Source organism: Suillus bovinus, assembly GCF_016758785.1.
Source record: "Suillus bovinus strain UH-Sbo-P2 chromosome Unknown EDB93scaffold_15, whole genome shotgun sequence".
NCBI classification, from domain to species: domain Eukaryota; kingdom Fungi; phylum Basidiomycota; class Agaricomycetes; order Boletales; family Suillaceae; genus Suillus; species Suillus bovinus.
In genome coordinates this window covers 483488-497721 of record NW_024542071.1, presented here as the reverse complement: position 1 = coordinate 497721, position 14234 = coordinate 483488, and the positions used below count along the sequence as shown (strand labels likewise).

Here is a 14234-nt window from a genome sequence, read left to right as displayed (position 1 = left end):
AGAGCAAAGTCGACGATGCCTACGACGTTGTGTTCCGCCAAAGCATCCTACAAAAAACAACCTGGCACTCTCGAGCTAACAGATTCACATTTAACATGGACACAAGAAGGCAAGAAGGCACCAGCAGTCCGTGTTCAACACCCAGAAGCATCTTGTAAGTAAACTCAACTCACATCACATCAAGCTCACTATCGCTTTCAGCTCTCTTCTGTAGCAAAGAGGGCGCTGCTCAAGTCCGTCTTAAGCTTGGACTCGTAAACGATGAAGCAGGACATAATTTTACATTTACGTCGCCTTCAGCAGTCGCGTATGCCGAACGGGAAGTCTTTAAGCAAGAGCTCACAAACATCATCTCTCGAAACCGAAGCGCTGCACCGACACCTATACCAAAACCAACACCACTCAGCACACCCGCAAAGACACCCGCGCCAATCCCATCCACATCCCGTGCTACTTCCGTCTCGAGCGACACTCGCACCCCAATCCTCTCCGGCATAGATGCAGCAACCGACTTTCGCCTCAGAAAAAAAGTGCTCCTTTCGAATCCTGAGCTTTTGTCGCTGCATAAAGAGCTTGTTATGAGTGGTCATATTACAGAGTCCGAGTTTTGGGATGGCAGAGAGGTATAGTATCCTGCCTTTATATACCCCTTTCTTGTCCTGAGTTGTTACAAAGCACCTCTTACTTGCAGAAGCTGCTGCAGAGGGCCAGAAACGCGGGCGTCCAGGTCAGCTTGTCGACCCTAGACCACAGACCGTAGAAGGTGGTGAGGTCAAGATTGTTATCACCCCACAGCTAGTCCACGACATATTCGACGAGTTCCCCGTCGTTGCAAAAGCATACAATGACAACGTTCCTAACAAGGTTCGTCCCATACCTACACTCATCGCCTGTGCCTAAACCGCACCGCTACAAGCTCTCAGAAGCCGAGTTCTGGAAGAGATATTTCCAGTCAAAGCTCTTTAACGCCCACCGCGCTTCTATCCGTTCCTCAGCTACGCAACATGTTGTAAAAGACGACCCCATATTCGACAAATACCTAGAGAAAGACGACGATGGTACACCACTTCTGTCTATCCTGAAATTCATTCCCGTCATTCTATTTCACAGAGCTAGAACCCCGAAGAGCACGAAATGAAGTTTCGGACCTCTACATCAATATAGGAGCGACGCTCGAGGACCATGTAGAGGTAATGCCTCCACCATACTTGGTTCATGTTCTTTCTTACCCCGAACAGACAGGAAACGAGAAGGATGTGACAATGCAAGCCGGAAGACAACGCGGGGCCCTCCCTCTCATCCGAAAATTCAATGAGCATTCTGAACGATTACTCAACTCTGCCCTGTCTGTCTCCTCTTTTCAACACTGATCCTGATGAACTCAATGTGTGACAGAGGCGAAGTACCTCCCGCTAAACGCCGACGCATTGATAGTGGCAACGATGAGGACGACGACGCATACGCCCAGATCACGCTCGATGATTTAAGAGACTCAGAAGCTATGGATGGAATCACGCTCCAGATGCAGGACCGCGAGCGATATTTTGAGGGACAGCTTGCTCGGAGTGCTTCAGAGCAGGCAGGCAGTGAGGTGGGTTTCCTTCCATTTTATTATATATGTCGTATCCTAAAATGCTCAAACACCAAACGATCAGGTCGTTGATGTCCGCGCAGCTTTTGCAGAATTGAAACACGGCTTCAGGGGTTGGGAGACGCGGTTCAGTCAGGTACAGTCTCCTTTTTTGTCGTATCGACGGCAAATCCCCAATTCCTCCATAGTTTCGAATAGACAAAAGAGCAGGAGACGCAGCGCTGGACTCGATGACTCAAAATGTTTCCGCGCGACTAGACATCCGCACCAGAAAAAGTGAGTACCTCTCAACCACAATCTCTTTCGTTCAAACAATTGTTTTATAGCCGATTTCCCGCCGACGCTCTTCCGCCAACTCACGACATGCCAAACGGCGGCAAAACGAGTTCCTTAGGCAATTCTGGACATCTCTCTATCCTCCCCCAACAACTACTTCATTAGGCGCCACGCCCTCTCAAAACGCAGCTAAAGCGGCTAAGATGGCGGGTTACCTCAGTAAGACACGTGAGAAAGTCGAGGCGCTCGTGCGGGCGGGCCAATTGGAGGGTGTGGAACCTGAGAGAGTAGAGGTGGTGAGTCTTTGTCTTTGTTTCCTTCTTTGGTTTGGACGATTGTGTTGAACGCGCTTTTGTGATAGGCTATGAAACCACTCTTGGACGCTGTTGAGCATGCACTTGCGTTTTACAGGGCACGGAGTGCAAAAACTTCGACGCTGAAAACCGCATGAGGCGGATTGCGTATCTCAGCATGTAACGTAGCCATAGTGCATTGATATTTTACAGCATATAATCTAATCAGCTTTGAGCATACGTGTCCCTCCAAGTTCCATGATGTGGTGAACTCCAAAGCGAATATAAGCGCTCAATAAAGATTATCTCGCCCAAGACTCCACTATGATCAGTACGGCCCCGGCTGAACCTGCAGCTGCCCGCTCGACCACGCACACTCATATACCGTAACGACAACTAAGAGATGCAACGCCGCCGCATAAAAGATAAACGCTGTACGCGCACGCCGGTTCCCAATGATCCCACGCGTGAGCACGAGCACACCTCGCTCGACAGGATTGAGAGCCTCATACGCACGCGTCGCTTCCTGGACGACGATTATTAGCCCAGCACACACGAAAGCCAAGTACGGAGAACATACCCTCCCACGAAACGCTTCAAACGGATTCATCGCTTCCTCATACCTTGTGCGCCATTTCCCTAGCTCATCTCTCCCATTTCCAGTTCCACTTACATTCCCACTTCCGTTGAATGCCGAGGAAGAAGACGGCGGGAGAGGGTCGAGCTGCGAGACGGAGCCTTGTTCGCGGTATGATTGCATGTAACGGACTTTCTCGTAGAGCTTCAGGTTATCGGATTGGAGGGATTTGATTTCAGTGCGGAGTTCTGAGATGGTGTGGTAGTGTTTGCGAAGTTCCTGGGGATGGGTTAGCGTCGGGCGAGGTGAATGTCAACAAAAGAGGTGGAGTAGGGACGTGGACGCGAGATGTAATACTTACTTCCTCGAGCTCTGCGTTCCGTTGGCGGAACCGATCCCGCTGGCTGGTCACGATAGGAAGGATCGAGGTATCGGCGGATGACGTGAAAGGTATTGGTGTTGAGCGTGTGGTGCTTGGACCCGCTGCGTCCTGTCATATCGATCGTATCAACCGCCCAAAACTCTTTCAAATGTAGACAAACCTTGGTCCGTAAGCCGAATTCAAGCCCCAGCCCCGAAATCCCACTCTCCCCGTTCTCTCCACTCTCCTCTCTTGGCCCGCTCCCATTGTTGGTATTCAAAGCAAGCAGGTCCGTCTCAAGTTTCTCGCAAAGAGCTTGTTGCTTGACAAGTTCTGCGTGTGTGTCTGCGAGCTCGTCCTGTGTGCTTTTGAGGGATGCTTCAAGAGATGTGTGGAGGATCTATGGAACAGTCAGTTGGATGAAGCGCAACGGTCAAAGTTAACATTAAACATACCCTGAATCGAGTCAACTCCTCCAATATCCGTTTATTCTTCGTGGCAAGGAGGACCTCGAGACTCTTGCCGTGCTGTGCATTCGCCTTGTCCGCATTGGGATTTGGCAGATGCACGCCGTCTTCATCTTCGTCAGGACTTGACCAATCATCATCCGGGTCGAGACCTGCGAATTCAACGTACTATTATGGGGTCGACATGATGAGAATGACACACGAGGGGAAGGCACACCTTCAGAATCTCTAGTTCTCGCTTCACCTCGTCGTAATCCGCGTATGTTTTTAGTTTTGTCTTGAGAGCTTCTACTTCTGCGCGAGCAGAGTCTGCTTCACGAGCCTGTGTGTTTATGTTATGCTCATGAAGCATGCCTCTCCAGGCTTAAAACAACACCTACCTTCTCTGAAATTCGTTCCTCTGATCGTGCTGCAGCGCTTCGTGCGACGTCGACGGTGCTTTCGAGTCGTGTGTACTCGGACTCAAGCTCGGCGAGACGAGTCGTCAGTGATCTGACACTATTGAAATACATGTATATTAGTTGGGTTGAGGGCACGTATACAAATTTAATGACTCAGAAAGGGTGGGTGGAGGGGGAAGCATATTGAAAGGGAAAAAAAATAGACGTACCGTTCACTGCTTTCACTGCCAATGCGCAATGCTTCGATCTCTCCACGGAGTGCTTCCTGTAGAAGCGGTCAGTATCAATTGAATTGAATTTCATAACAACGGATGGAAGGTGGTTGTATGTCAACCATGCGACGGTAGTGTAGTAACTCAGGTGGATGCATGCAAGATGACGTGTAACGAATAGTATGGAACAACAGCGAATTGACAAACAAGGGGTAGAGGCTAACACAACTCACATTCCGCTGCTCGACGGTCACGACTCTGCTATTCGCACGTTCCAAGTCGACCATGATCATGTCAGCTTCTGCAAGACGGGAAATGACCTCTTGGTCTAAGTAAAATTGTCAGCATGTAAGCGGAAAGAAAGGAATGGACGAAGAAAAGCAGCACAACTCACCTTGACGCTGGCTATGATCAAAGAGCTTTGCCTGATTCGATTCGTTCGACAGTCGTAGATCACGCACTTGGTCCCTGTATAGTGCAACCTGGCGATGCAAGTCCTGTTCCCTGCATCTCAATCAGCATCATGCAGCTACAATAAGCAAACAACACGCAACATACCGTTCCTCATAATTACGCATACGTTCGTCATACGCAGCGTTGATCTCAGACTCCTTCTGCGCAACAAGTTCGTCCATACGTGTCTCCAATTGTTCGACGCGGCGTTTGGAGGCATCAAACGCGCTAGACGATTGTCGAAGCTCAGTGTTCTCAGCACGCAGCCGGGAAACTTCAGCTTCCAGTGCGTGTGCTTCTGTGGCTTTCACCGTTTGGTCCTGCGCACGTGTGAAATTGGGGAGAGGTGAAGAAGATGGGTGAAACGCACGACAGCAGCTTCGAGTAGAGGATATGGATCTGGCGCTTCAGCGAGGACCTTGTATACATTGAGGAACGCATTCTCAGAAACTTTTGACCGCTTCGTGAGGTTGTCGATCTCTGTCTGGTATGCTGCACCAGAGTTAACAATGGATAGCAAGTCACTGAAAGAAGGATATGCGAACCTTTGAGCAGGCCTTTGAACGAGTTTAACTTCTCGTCATCTGGAATCTTCTTAAACTCTGCAAAAGTTAAAAATGGCTCACAGTCAAAGAACGTATGTACACGGACCTTTTGTGCGGTCAGCAAGCTGCTTGCGACCCAGTATAGATTCCTTTTGGTTGTCGACGATCTCGATACCTTGGGCGTCCAGCGTCTTTTGCAGTTCCTGCAGCTTAATGTCTGCAGTCATTAGCTCGCGTCATTCATATAATTTGCTTTGCGTACCCTTCCATGTTGCCAGTGCGCCGGAAAAGTTGTGCTCTGCTGCGCTCATGGTCAGGTCTGAGTGTAGTAAGCCACGTGACTGTAGTTACTCGACTTTCCGCCCCATTAAATCGCCCCGTTCGTGCCATTCATGCCAAAGATTATATAATGTAACGGCAGTACTAACAGTTGCACTTTCTAGGTACAACATAAAAACATCTCTTAAATATCGATAACCCCGATGTGATAGTAATATGTCACAGACTTTGTCTGTTACTAATCGTGGGAAAGAATTCGGCACGAACCCGAATGGGGCGAAAAGTCGAAGACTGAGACTTTCTGCCTGTTTTGGCATTTGCTCACCAGCCTATTCCAGGATCTGGCGGGATACCTCGGGACGTGTGTTTATGAAGGTGACAATAGACGGATTTCGTGGTGAATGGGATCGAGGCTCTGGTCTATCGGCATCCGACGGATGAAGTAGATGCAAAGATGCCTTGCCACACCAAGACCTCGAGGCTTTGGCCGAGTTTTCACCCCCAGGTATTAGAGAGTGCTGCGATGCAGGGTTGTCAGCAAAAATAGACAGGGTGATACGTGAGTCAACTCACAGCGAAGACTCAGTACGACGGAGATGGGTAAATGCTTTTCCAGCAAAAGTCGCTATAAGCGTTTACATAGAGCTCGACGGAGTCAGTTGCTGTGTAATAAACTCGCTTTTCTAAAAAAAAAAAAAAAAAAAAAATAGACAGGACATACTCAACACAAAATACGTTAGGCTGAGCGACAAGCTGATTACGCATTTACCGCAAAGCGGAACCGCCAAATAATTCCCACCACCCAGCCTATTCCAAGGATCTGGCGATCAATATCACCCAAAGGCACTCTGACAGGCTCGTGTGCATACAGGCAGCATCATGTCGGTGTCTCACAGACTCATATACCACGGGATCTTATGACCCATGGCACATAAAGTCGCGCCATCACGCAAGTCTTCGTTGCCGTACTCAAGTCATGAATCATGATGCACCTTTCCAGTGCACCAAAGGCAAATGCGCGAAATATTTCCTATGCCATGGCATCGCACGCGCGGCGGTTAACGTCTCAGCCTGATAATCAAGCTGCGGGCTGACATGCCACACCCCTGCCGGTATCGATGCCTTCGGGCAGGTGAAGCAAGGGGATGGTGCCGATTAAAGCCAAGCTCGTAGCCCCTCCGCTACACGTTTTCAATACAAACGTAACAGACAAGGTTTGCCTTTGTCGGAGTCAGTTATCTGGGTCGTTACCCAGCAGGTGGCAGGTTTGGCTTGATATTAATACACGCGCTGCTCATCGAGCTTAGAATATAATATCAGATTCAATCTCAGATCAGCGGCCTAGCGTCCTAGTCGATCGAAAGCAGGTATGAAAACTGAGCATGTACACGATATCTAGTCCAGATTCAGCTGTGTAAATGTAAATGTACACTATCCAAAAGAAAATATCCGAGATGGCTGCCGCCGCTAAGATTTCGATATTGGTAGCTGTAGCATCCAATGAACTATATCGTATATATGTCAGGTAGTCTGCACAAGAAGCGAGTTGGGTATGACGTCTTCATCACTGTCCTACAATAAAAATCAACTTGTTAGCACCGGTCAAAACAGGGGAATGCCACAGGAATCAAACCTCATGGGTAGCAGCCCAACCTGGAGGCATGACGACACGTCCTTCGGGTCCGTGAACATTATCGGCGATTGCAGAATGGCATGGCCCTGAGGATTTGATGTGCGCACGAAGGACATCGTGACGGCACTTCACGATTCCACACACGGAGCAACGCAACTTGACGCCAAGATGAGTAAGGATGTGTCTCGCCATGCTTCCCTTCTTGAGTGTCTTGGAGCAGCTACCCCATGTACAGATTATACTGCTGTTGTCTGGACCAGTGATGCCGTGTCTTCGTAGATGAGTAGATATTGCACTGGTCGTTCCCTCTACATACAATCCGCAGAGGCCGCCTTGCAGTTGACACTTATAAAGGACAACTGGCTGACTGCTTTGGTTTGCTCGAAGAATGGTTTCAGAATCTACGTGAATGATATCCAAAGGCATGTATAAGACTGTAGGGGAGTCGCTGATGGACGTCACGGTGGTCAGAAGGATATGCTGCACCACGGATCAGTAACGTTAACGACAGATTGTTTTTTGGTACCAAACGTACCACAGGGATTAAGCGTGTATGTTCAGATAGCTGAAAGCTAGGTGATCAAAGGTCCTTTTATTGAGTCAAAGTGACCAATAAATCTAGTAGCATGAGCATCTTCTAAGTAGCATGTTTCTGCAGCACGTTAAGCCGCCAGTAAGCATGAATGTCATTTTCGGCCACTTTTGATCTTGCTGTTCGAATTTCTCGACAGCGCCATGGAATTTTGACAAAACATTTCTGCGACCTGGAGGAGGAGGTGGTTATAGTAGGTACCTTGGGATGATACGATTAATTGATGTTTTATTGGTTGATTTCCCAAGGTAACTGTTCTCACGTGACGATCAGTTACATAGAGAGACGTCGATAGACGCGGTTTGCCTCATTTCCAGACAAGAGGTGTGCAAATTTGCAATATAGGATATACACCTCTCGCAACTTCGGAAGCCCCCCCACCCCTCTGTCACAGTGACAGTAACGCAAATATATCCATATATGGTGACCGTTCGATCATTTTCATCCGGACGCACAAGACAAAAACAATGTTAACGATTGATTGCAAGGGAACGGCGCGAGTACACGACAACGAGAACTACTGTAGCTTCCAGTGCACGCTGTAGAGTACGTACGAACTAATAGAAAGCATTTGTTCTGAAGCAATAGAGACATAATGAGCAATACGAGAAAGTAGTGATACAAAATGAATGCAAACGAAGAGAACATCAAGCAAGTGAGGCGGTAGGCTGCTGAAGTAAAGCACGAACAATGCGAGTACGTTTTGCAGGCTTGTAGGAAAATGTCCAGATGAATCAGAATTATTAATGCTATGAGACGTGTAATCTGATTCGTGTTAACACGCGTTTTTCATTAATTTAACTATCAAGATGTGTTCTACGCTAGCAAAAACTCCCCCCTCTTGGTCTTCAGTGAACGATTCTACTAACTTCTGACGCCGCTATCGAGGAACTCAGAACGGTCTGCTGGCAAGTTCAAGCGGCTGTGTATTAAGGTTTAAAAGCTTATCTAATGGTGGGCTGTATGTTCGGCATTTCCCTTTTGCACGCCTCTTGAATCATATCGCCTCGAGGTTTTGTTGAGGTGTCACCCGAATTGATGGTTCAGCACGTCAATTGCTGACGTCATCGCGGCTTTCCGGGGCAGGGTTGCGGGTTTGAATCCTAGCACCCAGATCTGAGATAAAAGCCAGGACAACGACGCGTGGACGACCGCTACACCGCAGCACCGCATCCCTAGCTAGGTTCTGGCTTATCCGCAGGTCTTAAGTGCTTCTACGCAGGAGGTTCTTCAACTCAGTAGTTGGCCACCCTGAAGTTCCTGAACTCAATGATTGCCACGTTTCCGATGACAGCCTGAGGGTCATTCTTCACCACGGGCAATCATCCCTAACAGGTTATGATTCATATACCGACATTCTCCAATGGACCCGCATCATGGCATGCAACCCTTAATTAGGACATCATTATGCACTGCAACCCTTAGGACATCATTCTGGCCTGCTTCCTGTTCCTTGGCTTACAGGGCGCAGCCAGAATGTGTTTTGTGGATAAACGCTTCACAAAGTTACACACAGGCTTACACTCTCTTTCTCGTCACAGCAGCGGAAAGGATGTTCTTTTCGCCAAATACGGCGATTGTAGGCACGCAATCTTGATTTTGAGGACTTGACATGTGTTAGCAGTAGCGAAATTGCACATCTCCGTGAAGGACTCCGGAGTATCGTTGGACGTCAACGTTGAGCGCTGAGCGCCGCTTCAAGATCATGATGTTTATTTGGCCTCCAGGGGATGTATGGTTTCATTGTCCTATCGATCTACGGCCGCTTTCTGCAATTGCTATCGAACCGGTTGTACTAGGACGCTGTGTATGACAACGCGTGGACTACACAGGAAATGAATGACCCGATTATTAAATGTTTGTAAACGGCTTCCAGATTTCTTCGCAATCTTGCATATGGCCTCGGTATATTGGTTATCCTGAAGTTCCTGAACTCGATTGTGCCAGTGTACATTATGTAATTAACATTATACGCATGGCTATGTCGAGTTCTTCTGTCAGGCAAGCTTCGATGACCTCGGTATTTTATATTAGCCCAGGCCGCTTGCTTTCCACTCAAACCTCTTCGATATGTGTCAAGGAAACGCAAAGATCGATTGGAAAAGCTATGAAGTATTCAAACACCTTCTGGCAAGTCGAAAACAGCGATGCTCACCGACACATACACTCGATTGGAACAGAATCGAGTGCCTTATGGACATTGGCTTCCATTCGTTCGTTATTCTTCATAGGTGGGTATAACGGGTATTAGCAGGAACTGCTACAGCCACTTTCTGCGATTACTATCACAATAAATCGGTGTTTCAGACACAATTATCCTGCAGATAAACCTAGACGAGTTACTAGCTGGAGGCGAGTGCTATACACGTCTCCCAAAAAAAGGTGGTTCGCAAGATTGAAGCCTGTCGTTTGACCTTGAGCTTTGTGACAAACACTACATAGTATGAGCACCTGGAATTCACTGTCGCCGCATTGTCTTACCCCGAGCGGATCGAACATCAAACCACAAAGTGAACTGCTCGAACCTGCAAATGGAAGCTGTATGAATGGTTTTCAACATGCGGCGAAGTGATGGGTCTCGCACCTTTAATTTATCCAGGAGATATTGAAGGAGGCGGTGATCTGCTGAAACCGCCTCAGAGGTGTGAGACTCATTTGCTATCACCTATAATAAGAGTATTTATGTGGGAAATTGATTGCATTTGCTTTCAGTGGCCGTTCCAAAGGGCATCATTGCGCAATGCGTATTAGTCTGAGTCAACACAGCTGTCAAAAACGATCTCCCCCAAAAAAAAATCTTCCTCGTCATCACAGTGCATGTTTAGTTGTTGATGCAATGAATTTCACCCTTTAAATGCTTGTAACGTGAAAGAGAGCAATAAAGTCTTGTGCCAACATGATGAGCCGAGGGCTGGACATTCCACGTGCCACCTCGAACACCTTCCTCTGCCGCATGTCGAGTAACAGTTGACTACTACGAACCCGTTAGTGCCAGTACCCTTAATTCGAGTTACGGTACCTATCAGTTATGCAGATGTTGATTGCCTCGACGAAGATATCAACAGGGTTGGTCATTAATAGCTGTTCAGTGTTTGGGTGGTTTTTGGCTAGTCTGTCCTCGATTCGGGATATTGAATGCCAGCTGGTGATCGAGAACGACTGACACAACTCGTGACTCAGGCCTCAGGCCTCAGGGACGATAACACGAGAAGATGATATTCTCTGCCTGGCGGACTCGGATCACTAGCCTAGAAGATTGATGTACTAGTAGGTGTAAGAATACAACTTTGCACATCACGTGACGTCTATAACGCACTGAAATTACTGGTTTTCTTGAATTTTGTTCCAGGCAACAATGAACGTCCTGCGACGACCGTCGGGCTTAACCAAGTTTCGGTTTTACTCGACACAGACCACAAGGCCGTTTGTTCCCCCAGCCTCTCTGAACCACCTCGACTTCCCCCGACGCCAACGCGAAAAACCGCGTCCTACGAGCCCAGCCTTCTATACTGCTCGTCCCGAATTCTACGACCAGCTCTCGTCGTTAGAGTCGGCTCTGCAACATGCTAAGACTGCGCTCACGGCATGCCACCTCCTTCCACTTCCCCAATTTGCTCGGGAGGCCCTCCCACCTCGTGTCAATGCTTGGGTAGACAAGCGCGAGCTCGGCCTGAAGCTCAGAAGCACCCTCACGACGAGCCGCTATAGACGAGTGGTTCTCGTGCTCAACGAGCTAGAGACATATAGGTCAATTGCGGAAAAAGCTGGGATCGCGGAGTTGCAGGAAGGTATCAAAGGTATCACAGAGCTGTTCGAGCGTGCAGACGCCGCGACGATGCTGGCGAGGGGAAAGGCCAAACCCGTCCAGTTCGACGAGTATGGGCGAAGTTATACACTTGGAAAGCGGAAGACGAGCTCTGCGCGGGTGTGGATCGTGCCCGTCCAACAACCTCCCGCAGACAAATCCACCATCTCCCAGCCCATACCAACAGCAACGGAGACAGACACCGCCCTTTCGGCCCTTCTTAACCCTAATTCTTTATCGAAGAGCGACGAACTTGTATCCGTATCTCAGATTCTCGTGAACAACACTCCCCTCTCAGCTTATTTCCCTGTTCCCGCTGATCGTGCCCGCGTGATTCATCCAATCAAACTTGCGGGTCTATTGGGCGCATATAACATCTTCGCTATCGTACGTGGCGGAGGTACATCTGGGCAGAGCGGTGCGCTCGCGCATGGTATCGCAAAGGGTCTTGCAGCACACGAACCAAGTGTCGCAACGATTTTGAGGAAGGGTAAGTGTCGCGCATTATCTTCGTTTCAGCTATCCTCCATCCAACAACTTCGACTAACATTTCTGTCCATAGCGAAACTTTTGCGTCGTGATCCACGTATGGTTGAGCGAAAAAAGCCTGGTCTTGCGAAGGCACGCAAGCGGGTATGTGTATTTTCCGTTGTATCATTTTCCTCGTTTGCTCACCTTGCCTACAGTATGCTTGGGTCAAGCGGTAGCTGTTATCAGTGTATTGCGCAGTGCCTACATTTTGTTCCATCGCTTCTATCGTACCACCAATACTCCATCAATTTGACAATTCTGCGTGAAGTGCATAAGTCAACGTTTTCACCTACATCGATTGACATGACAACGAGAGATCTGCTTCGGGGGCTTATCAAGATAATTATTTGTGCAGTCAAGGTTCATTGATAGTCAAGCTATCAGCCAAAACACGTCTCTCGGATAGTTCTCGAATTCTAATCGACCTCTGGACATAGTAGTACGCTGATCGAGCCTCGATCGTCGGTCTGTTATGAAGCCGTTCCGTCTTGATGTGTAGCGGCTCATATGGAATGATCTCTGCGCTCAATTAACTGTATGTCCTCCTGCAAAGAGTTGGGCAAACGAGCCCATTCATCCTGCATCACCATTCAGTGAGCCATCACGACGTCTTGCATTCGATTTTCATTCACCGGCGTAAATGTCAAAGATAAGAAGATATCATCATTACATTACCTGGCACGAGTGCTCCATAAAAAAGCATAAAATATGCTACAATACATCGCCGCATGACTGAAGATTTGGTCCAATAAAAAAAGGCGCCAAGCAACGAAGATTACCGGAAGTCTACGTTTGAGCAGGGATAGATGAAATGGGAGAAGCAGTCATTGGAAGAGGACGTTCACTACCTCGCTTTGTGCAAAGCCTGAATTACAATGCGGACACCGCCGCTGACGTGTCGAGACCCTCGCATCGATGCATTGTTTGCAGAACGCTGGAAAACAGGGAATCAGTTTACTCATGCGTTATTAATTTCTAGCAGCGATACGCACTGTGCGAGCACTTAGTGAGGGCAACTCCGCGCATGTGTTCTTTGCATGTTGAACACTTGATGAGTCTCTGTGAACCAAATCAACAATCACCTCTAAACACTGAGGATGTGCAACGTACCCAGACAGACGCAGCCTCTTCCATAAGGTCTGCTTCCTTTTCGCTTGCTGAAGCAGACTTCAACTTCTTTGCCTCAACACGGAGTTTCTCGACCTCGGCTTTCATACGAGCAAGATCGTCGTCCCTCTTGAATAGAGCGCCCTTGAGGTGGTGGATGTGAGCATATTTTTCGTCGGCGATCTTTCGAACCTAGGCAGAGAAGTTATAGATATGGACCATACAAGAATGTAAAATCGTACGTACATTCTTCATCATCTCTTCTGTACTTTCGGCCTGCCTCTTGTATACTAGGACATCCGATTCAAGAGCAGTGAATCTTGTTTCTGCTTCATCCATCACTCGATGCAGACGCTGGTTGGCTGCTTCGAGATGACCCTGAGTTAAAATGGTGATGGTAAGAGACGAAGGAGGGGCAGAATCCAAAGGAACGCACTATATGTTGTTGCAGGTTTTTCTCGCTGTCAGCCAGTCGTTCAACAACCTTGGCTTGCTTCTCGAGGTTCCGAATGGCGTTTTTCCGCTCAATCTCAACAGACTCCCTGTCGCGCATGGCCGCAAAGTACTTGTTATCTGCCTTCGCTTTCTGCATACCGGGTGTACACTTAACCTGCCGGACGGGCGAGAGACAGCGACGTACCTCGTGTGCGCTCTTAGCGATCTTTTCCTCCGCCGCTATCAAGCTCGCTACCTTATTCTTTAACTGCCCATCCAAAGCCTCCCATGCTCCTGAAAGCCTTTCCACCTCTGCGTAAATTGCATCTTCCCCTTGCTGATGTTGCTCTGCAAGAAGCCGCAATTTCCGGAGCTCATCTTCCTTCGCTTGTAATTGCCTGGCGAGGTCTGAAGAAGGAGGGTCTCCAAAGAGAGATCGATACCGTGATAGTTCTGCTGTAACCACCGCGAGCTCTTCCCGGCTCGCTGCTTCTGAAGCAATATGACGTGCAATATCAGGTTGCTCTTCTCGTATGGTGGACATAGATTTCTGAAGTGCGGCGAGCTTTGATTCAGTTTCACTGTAAGATGTCAATGTTACCCGTCTCCACACTTTAGAATATCATGCGTACCTCAGTTTCCTCCGAAGACCGTCCACATATTGAAGATCGTCAAC

The 14234-nt window shown here is 48.4% G+C and overlaps 4 protein-coding genes across 4 annotated transcripts; 2 read left to right on the top strand and 2 right to left on the bottom strand.

Moving 5' to 3' along the window:
* The first annotated feature begins 8 nt into the window (after positions 1-8).
* On the top strand, positions 9-2408 carry EDB93DRAFT_1134706 (uncharacterized protein). Its single transcript, XM_041449083.1, has 11 exons — positions 9-154; positions 202-623; positions 676-864; positions 917-1058; positions 1111-1190; positions 1239-1345; positions 1396-1591; positions 1656-1727; positions 1780-1871; positions 1986-2163; positions 2229-2408. Exons 1-11 carry the CDS (start codon positions 16-18, stop codon positions 2316-2318), a joined length of 1707 nt encoding a protein of 568 aa, XP_041309628.1. The 5' UTR covers positions 9-15; the 3' UTR covers positions 2319-2408.
* EDB93DRAFT_1134703 (CASP C terminal-domain-containing protein) lies at positions 2409-5518 on the bottom strand. Its single transcript, XM_041449082.1, has 15 exons — positions 5439-5518; positions 5283-5393; positions 5177-5233; positions 5002-5123; positions 4737-4951; positions 4573-4682; positions 4412-4506; positions 4176-4231; positions 3946-4063; positions 3783-3887; positions 3554-3733; positions 3280-3498; positions 3099-3227; positions 2741-3016; positions 2409-2686 (listed from the first exon to the last, which is right to left on the bottom strand). The coding sequence occupies exons 1-15, from the start codon at positions 5485-5487 to the stop codon at positions 2489-2491; spliced, it is 2040 nt and encodes a 679-aa protein (XP_041309627.1). The 5' UTR covers positions 5488-5518; the 3' UTR covers positions 2409-2488.
* Positions 5519-11035: 5517 nt separating this feature from the next.
* Positions 11036-12192, top strand: EDB93DRAFT_1248673 (ribosomal protein S9/S16-domain-containing protein; the record flags this gene model as incomplete). The annotated part of the gene is made up of 3 exons (XM_041452746.1): positions 11036-11975; positions 12048-12118; positions 12172-12192. 3 exons carry the CDS (start codon positions 11036-11038, stop codon positions 12190-12192), a joined length of 1032 nt encoding a protein of 343 aa, XP_041309626.1.
* Positions 12193-12612: 420 nt separating this feature from the next.
* EDB93DRAFT_213910 (BRE1 E3 ubiquitin ligase-domain-containing protein) lies at positions 12613-14175 on the bottom strand. Its single transcript, XM_041455732.1, has 6 exons — positions 13764-14175; positions 13560-13709; positions 13370-13501; positions 13127-13306; positions 13009-13075; positions 12613-12950 (listed from the first exon to the last, which is right to left on the bottom strand). Exons 1-6 carry the CDS (start codon positions 14100-14102, stop codon positions 12841-12843), a joined length of 978 nt encoding a protein of 325 aa, XP_041309625.1. The 5' UTR covers positions 14103-14175; the 3' UTR covers positions 12613-12840.
* Between the last annotated feature and the right edge of the window lie 59 nt (positions 14176-14234).

Excerpts from the sequence above, each read along its gene's own strand:
- EDB93DRAFT_1134706 (XM_041449083.1), top strand. The coding sequence starts at position 16 with ATGCCTACGACGTTGTGTTCCGCCAAAGCATCCTACAAAAAACAACCT. Across the intron at positions 865-916 it reads ATGACAACGTTCCTAACAAG|CTCTCAGAAGCCGAGTTCTG; the intron begins GTTCGTCCCATA and ends CACCGCTACAAG. Across the intron at positions 1,872-1,985 it reads ATCCGCACCAGAAAAAGTGA|GCAATTCTGGACATCTCTCT; the intron begins GTACCTCTCAAC and ends CGAGTTCCTTAG.
- EDB93DRAFT_1134703 (XM_041449082.1), bottom strand. The coding sequence starts at position 5,487 with ATGAGCGCAGCAGAGCACAACTTTTCCGGCGCACTGGCAACATGGAAG. Across the intron at positions 5,234-5,282 it reads GCTTGCTGACCGCACAAAAG|AGTTTAAGAAGATTCCAGAT; the intron begins GTCCGTGTACAT and ends TAACTTTTGCAG. Across the intron at positions 3,734-3,782 it reads GAGAACTAGAGATTCTGAAG|TACGTTGAATTCGCAGGTCT; the intron begins GTGTGCCTTCCC and ends ACCCCATAATAG.
- EDB93DRAFT_213910 (XM_041455732.1), bottom strand. The coding sequence starts at position 14,102 with ATGTCCACCATACGAGAAGAGCAACCTGATATTGCACGTCATATTGCT. Across the intron at positions 13,307-13,369 it reads CAGAAGAGATGATGAAGAAT|ATCGCCGACGAAAAATATGC; the intron begins GTACGTACGATT and ends TAGGTTCGAAAG. Across the intron at positions 13,076-13,126 it reads AAGAGGCTGCGTCTGTCTGG|AGACTCATCAAGTGTTCAAC; the intron begins GTACGTTGCACA and ends TTTGGTTCACAG.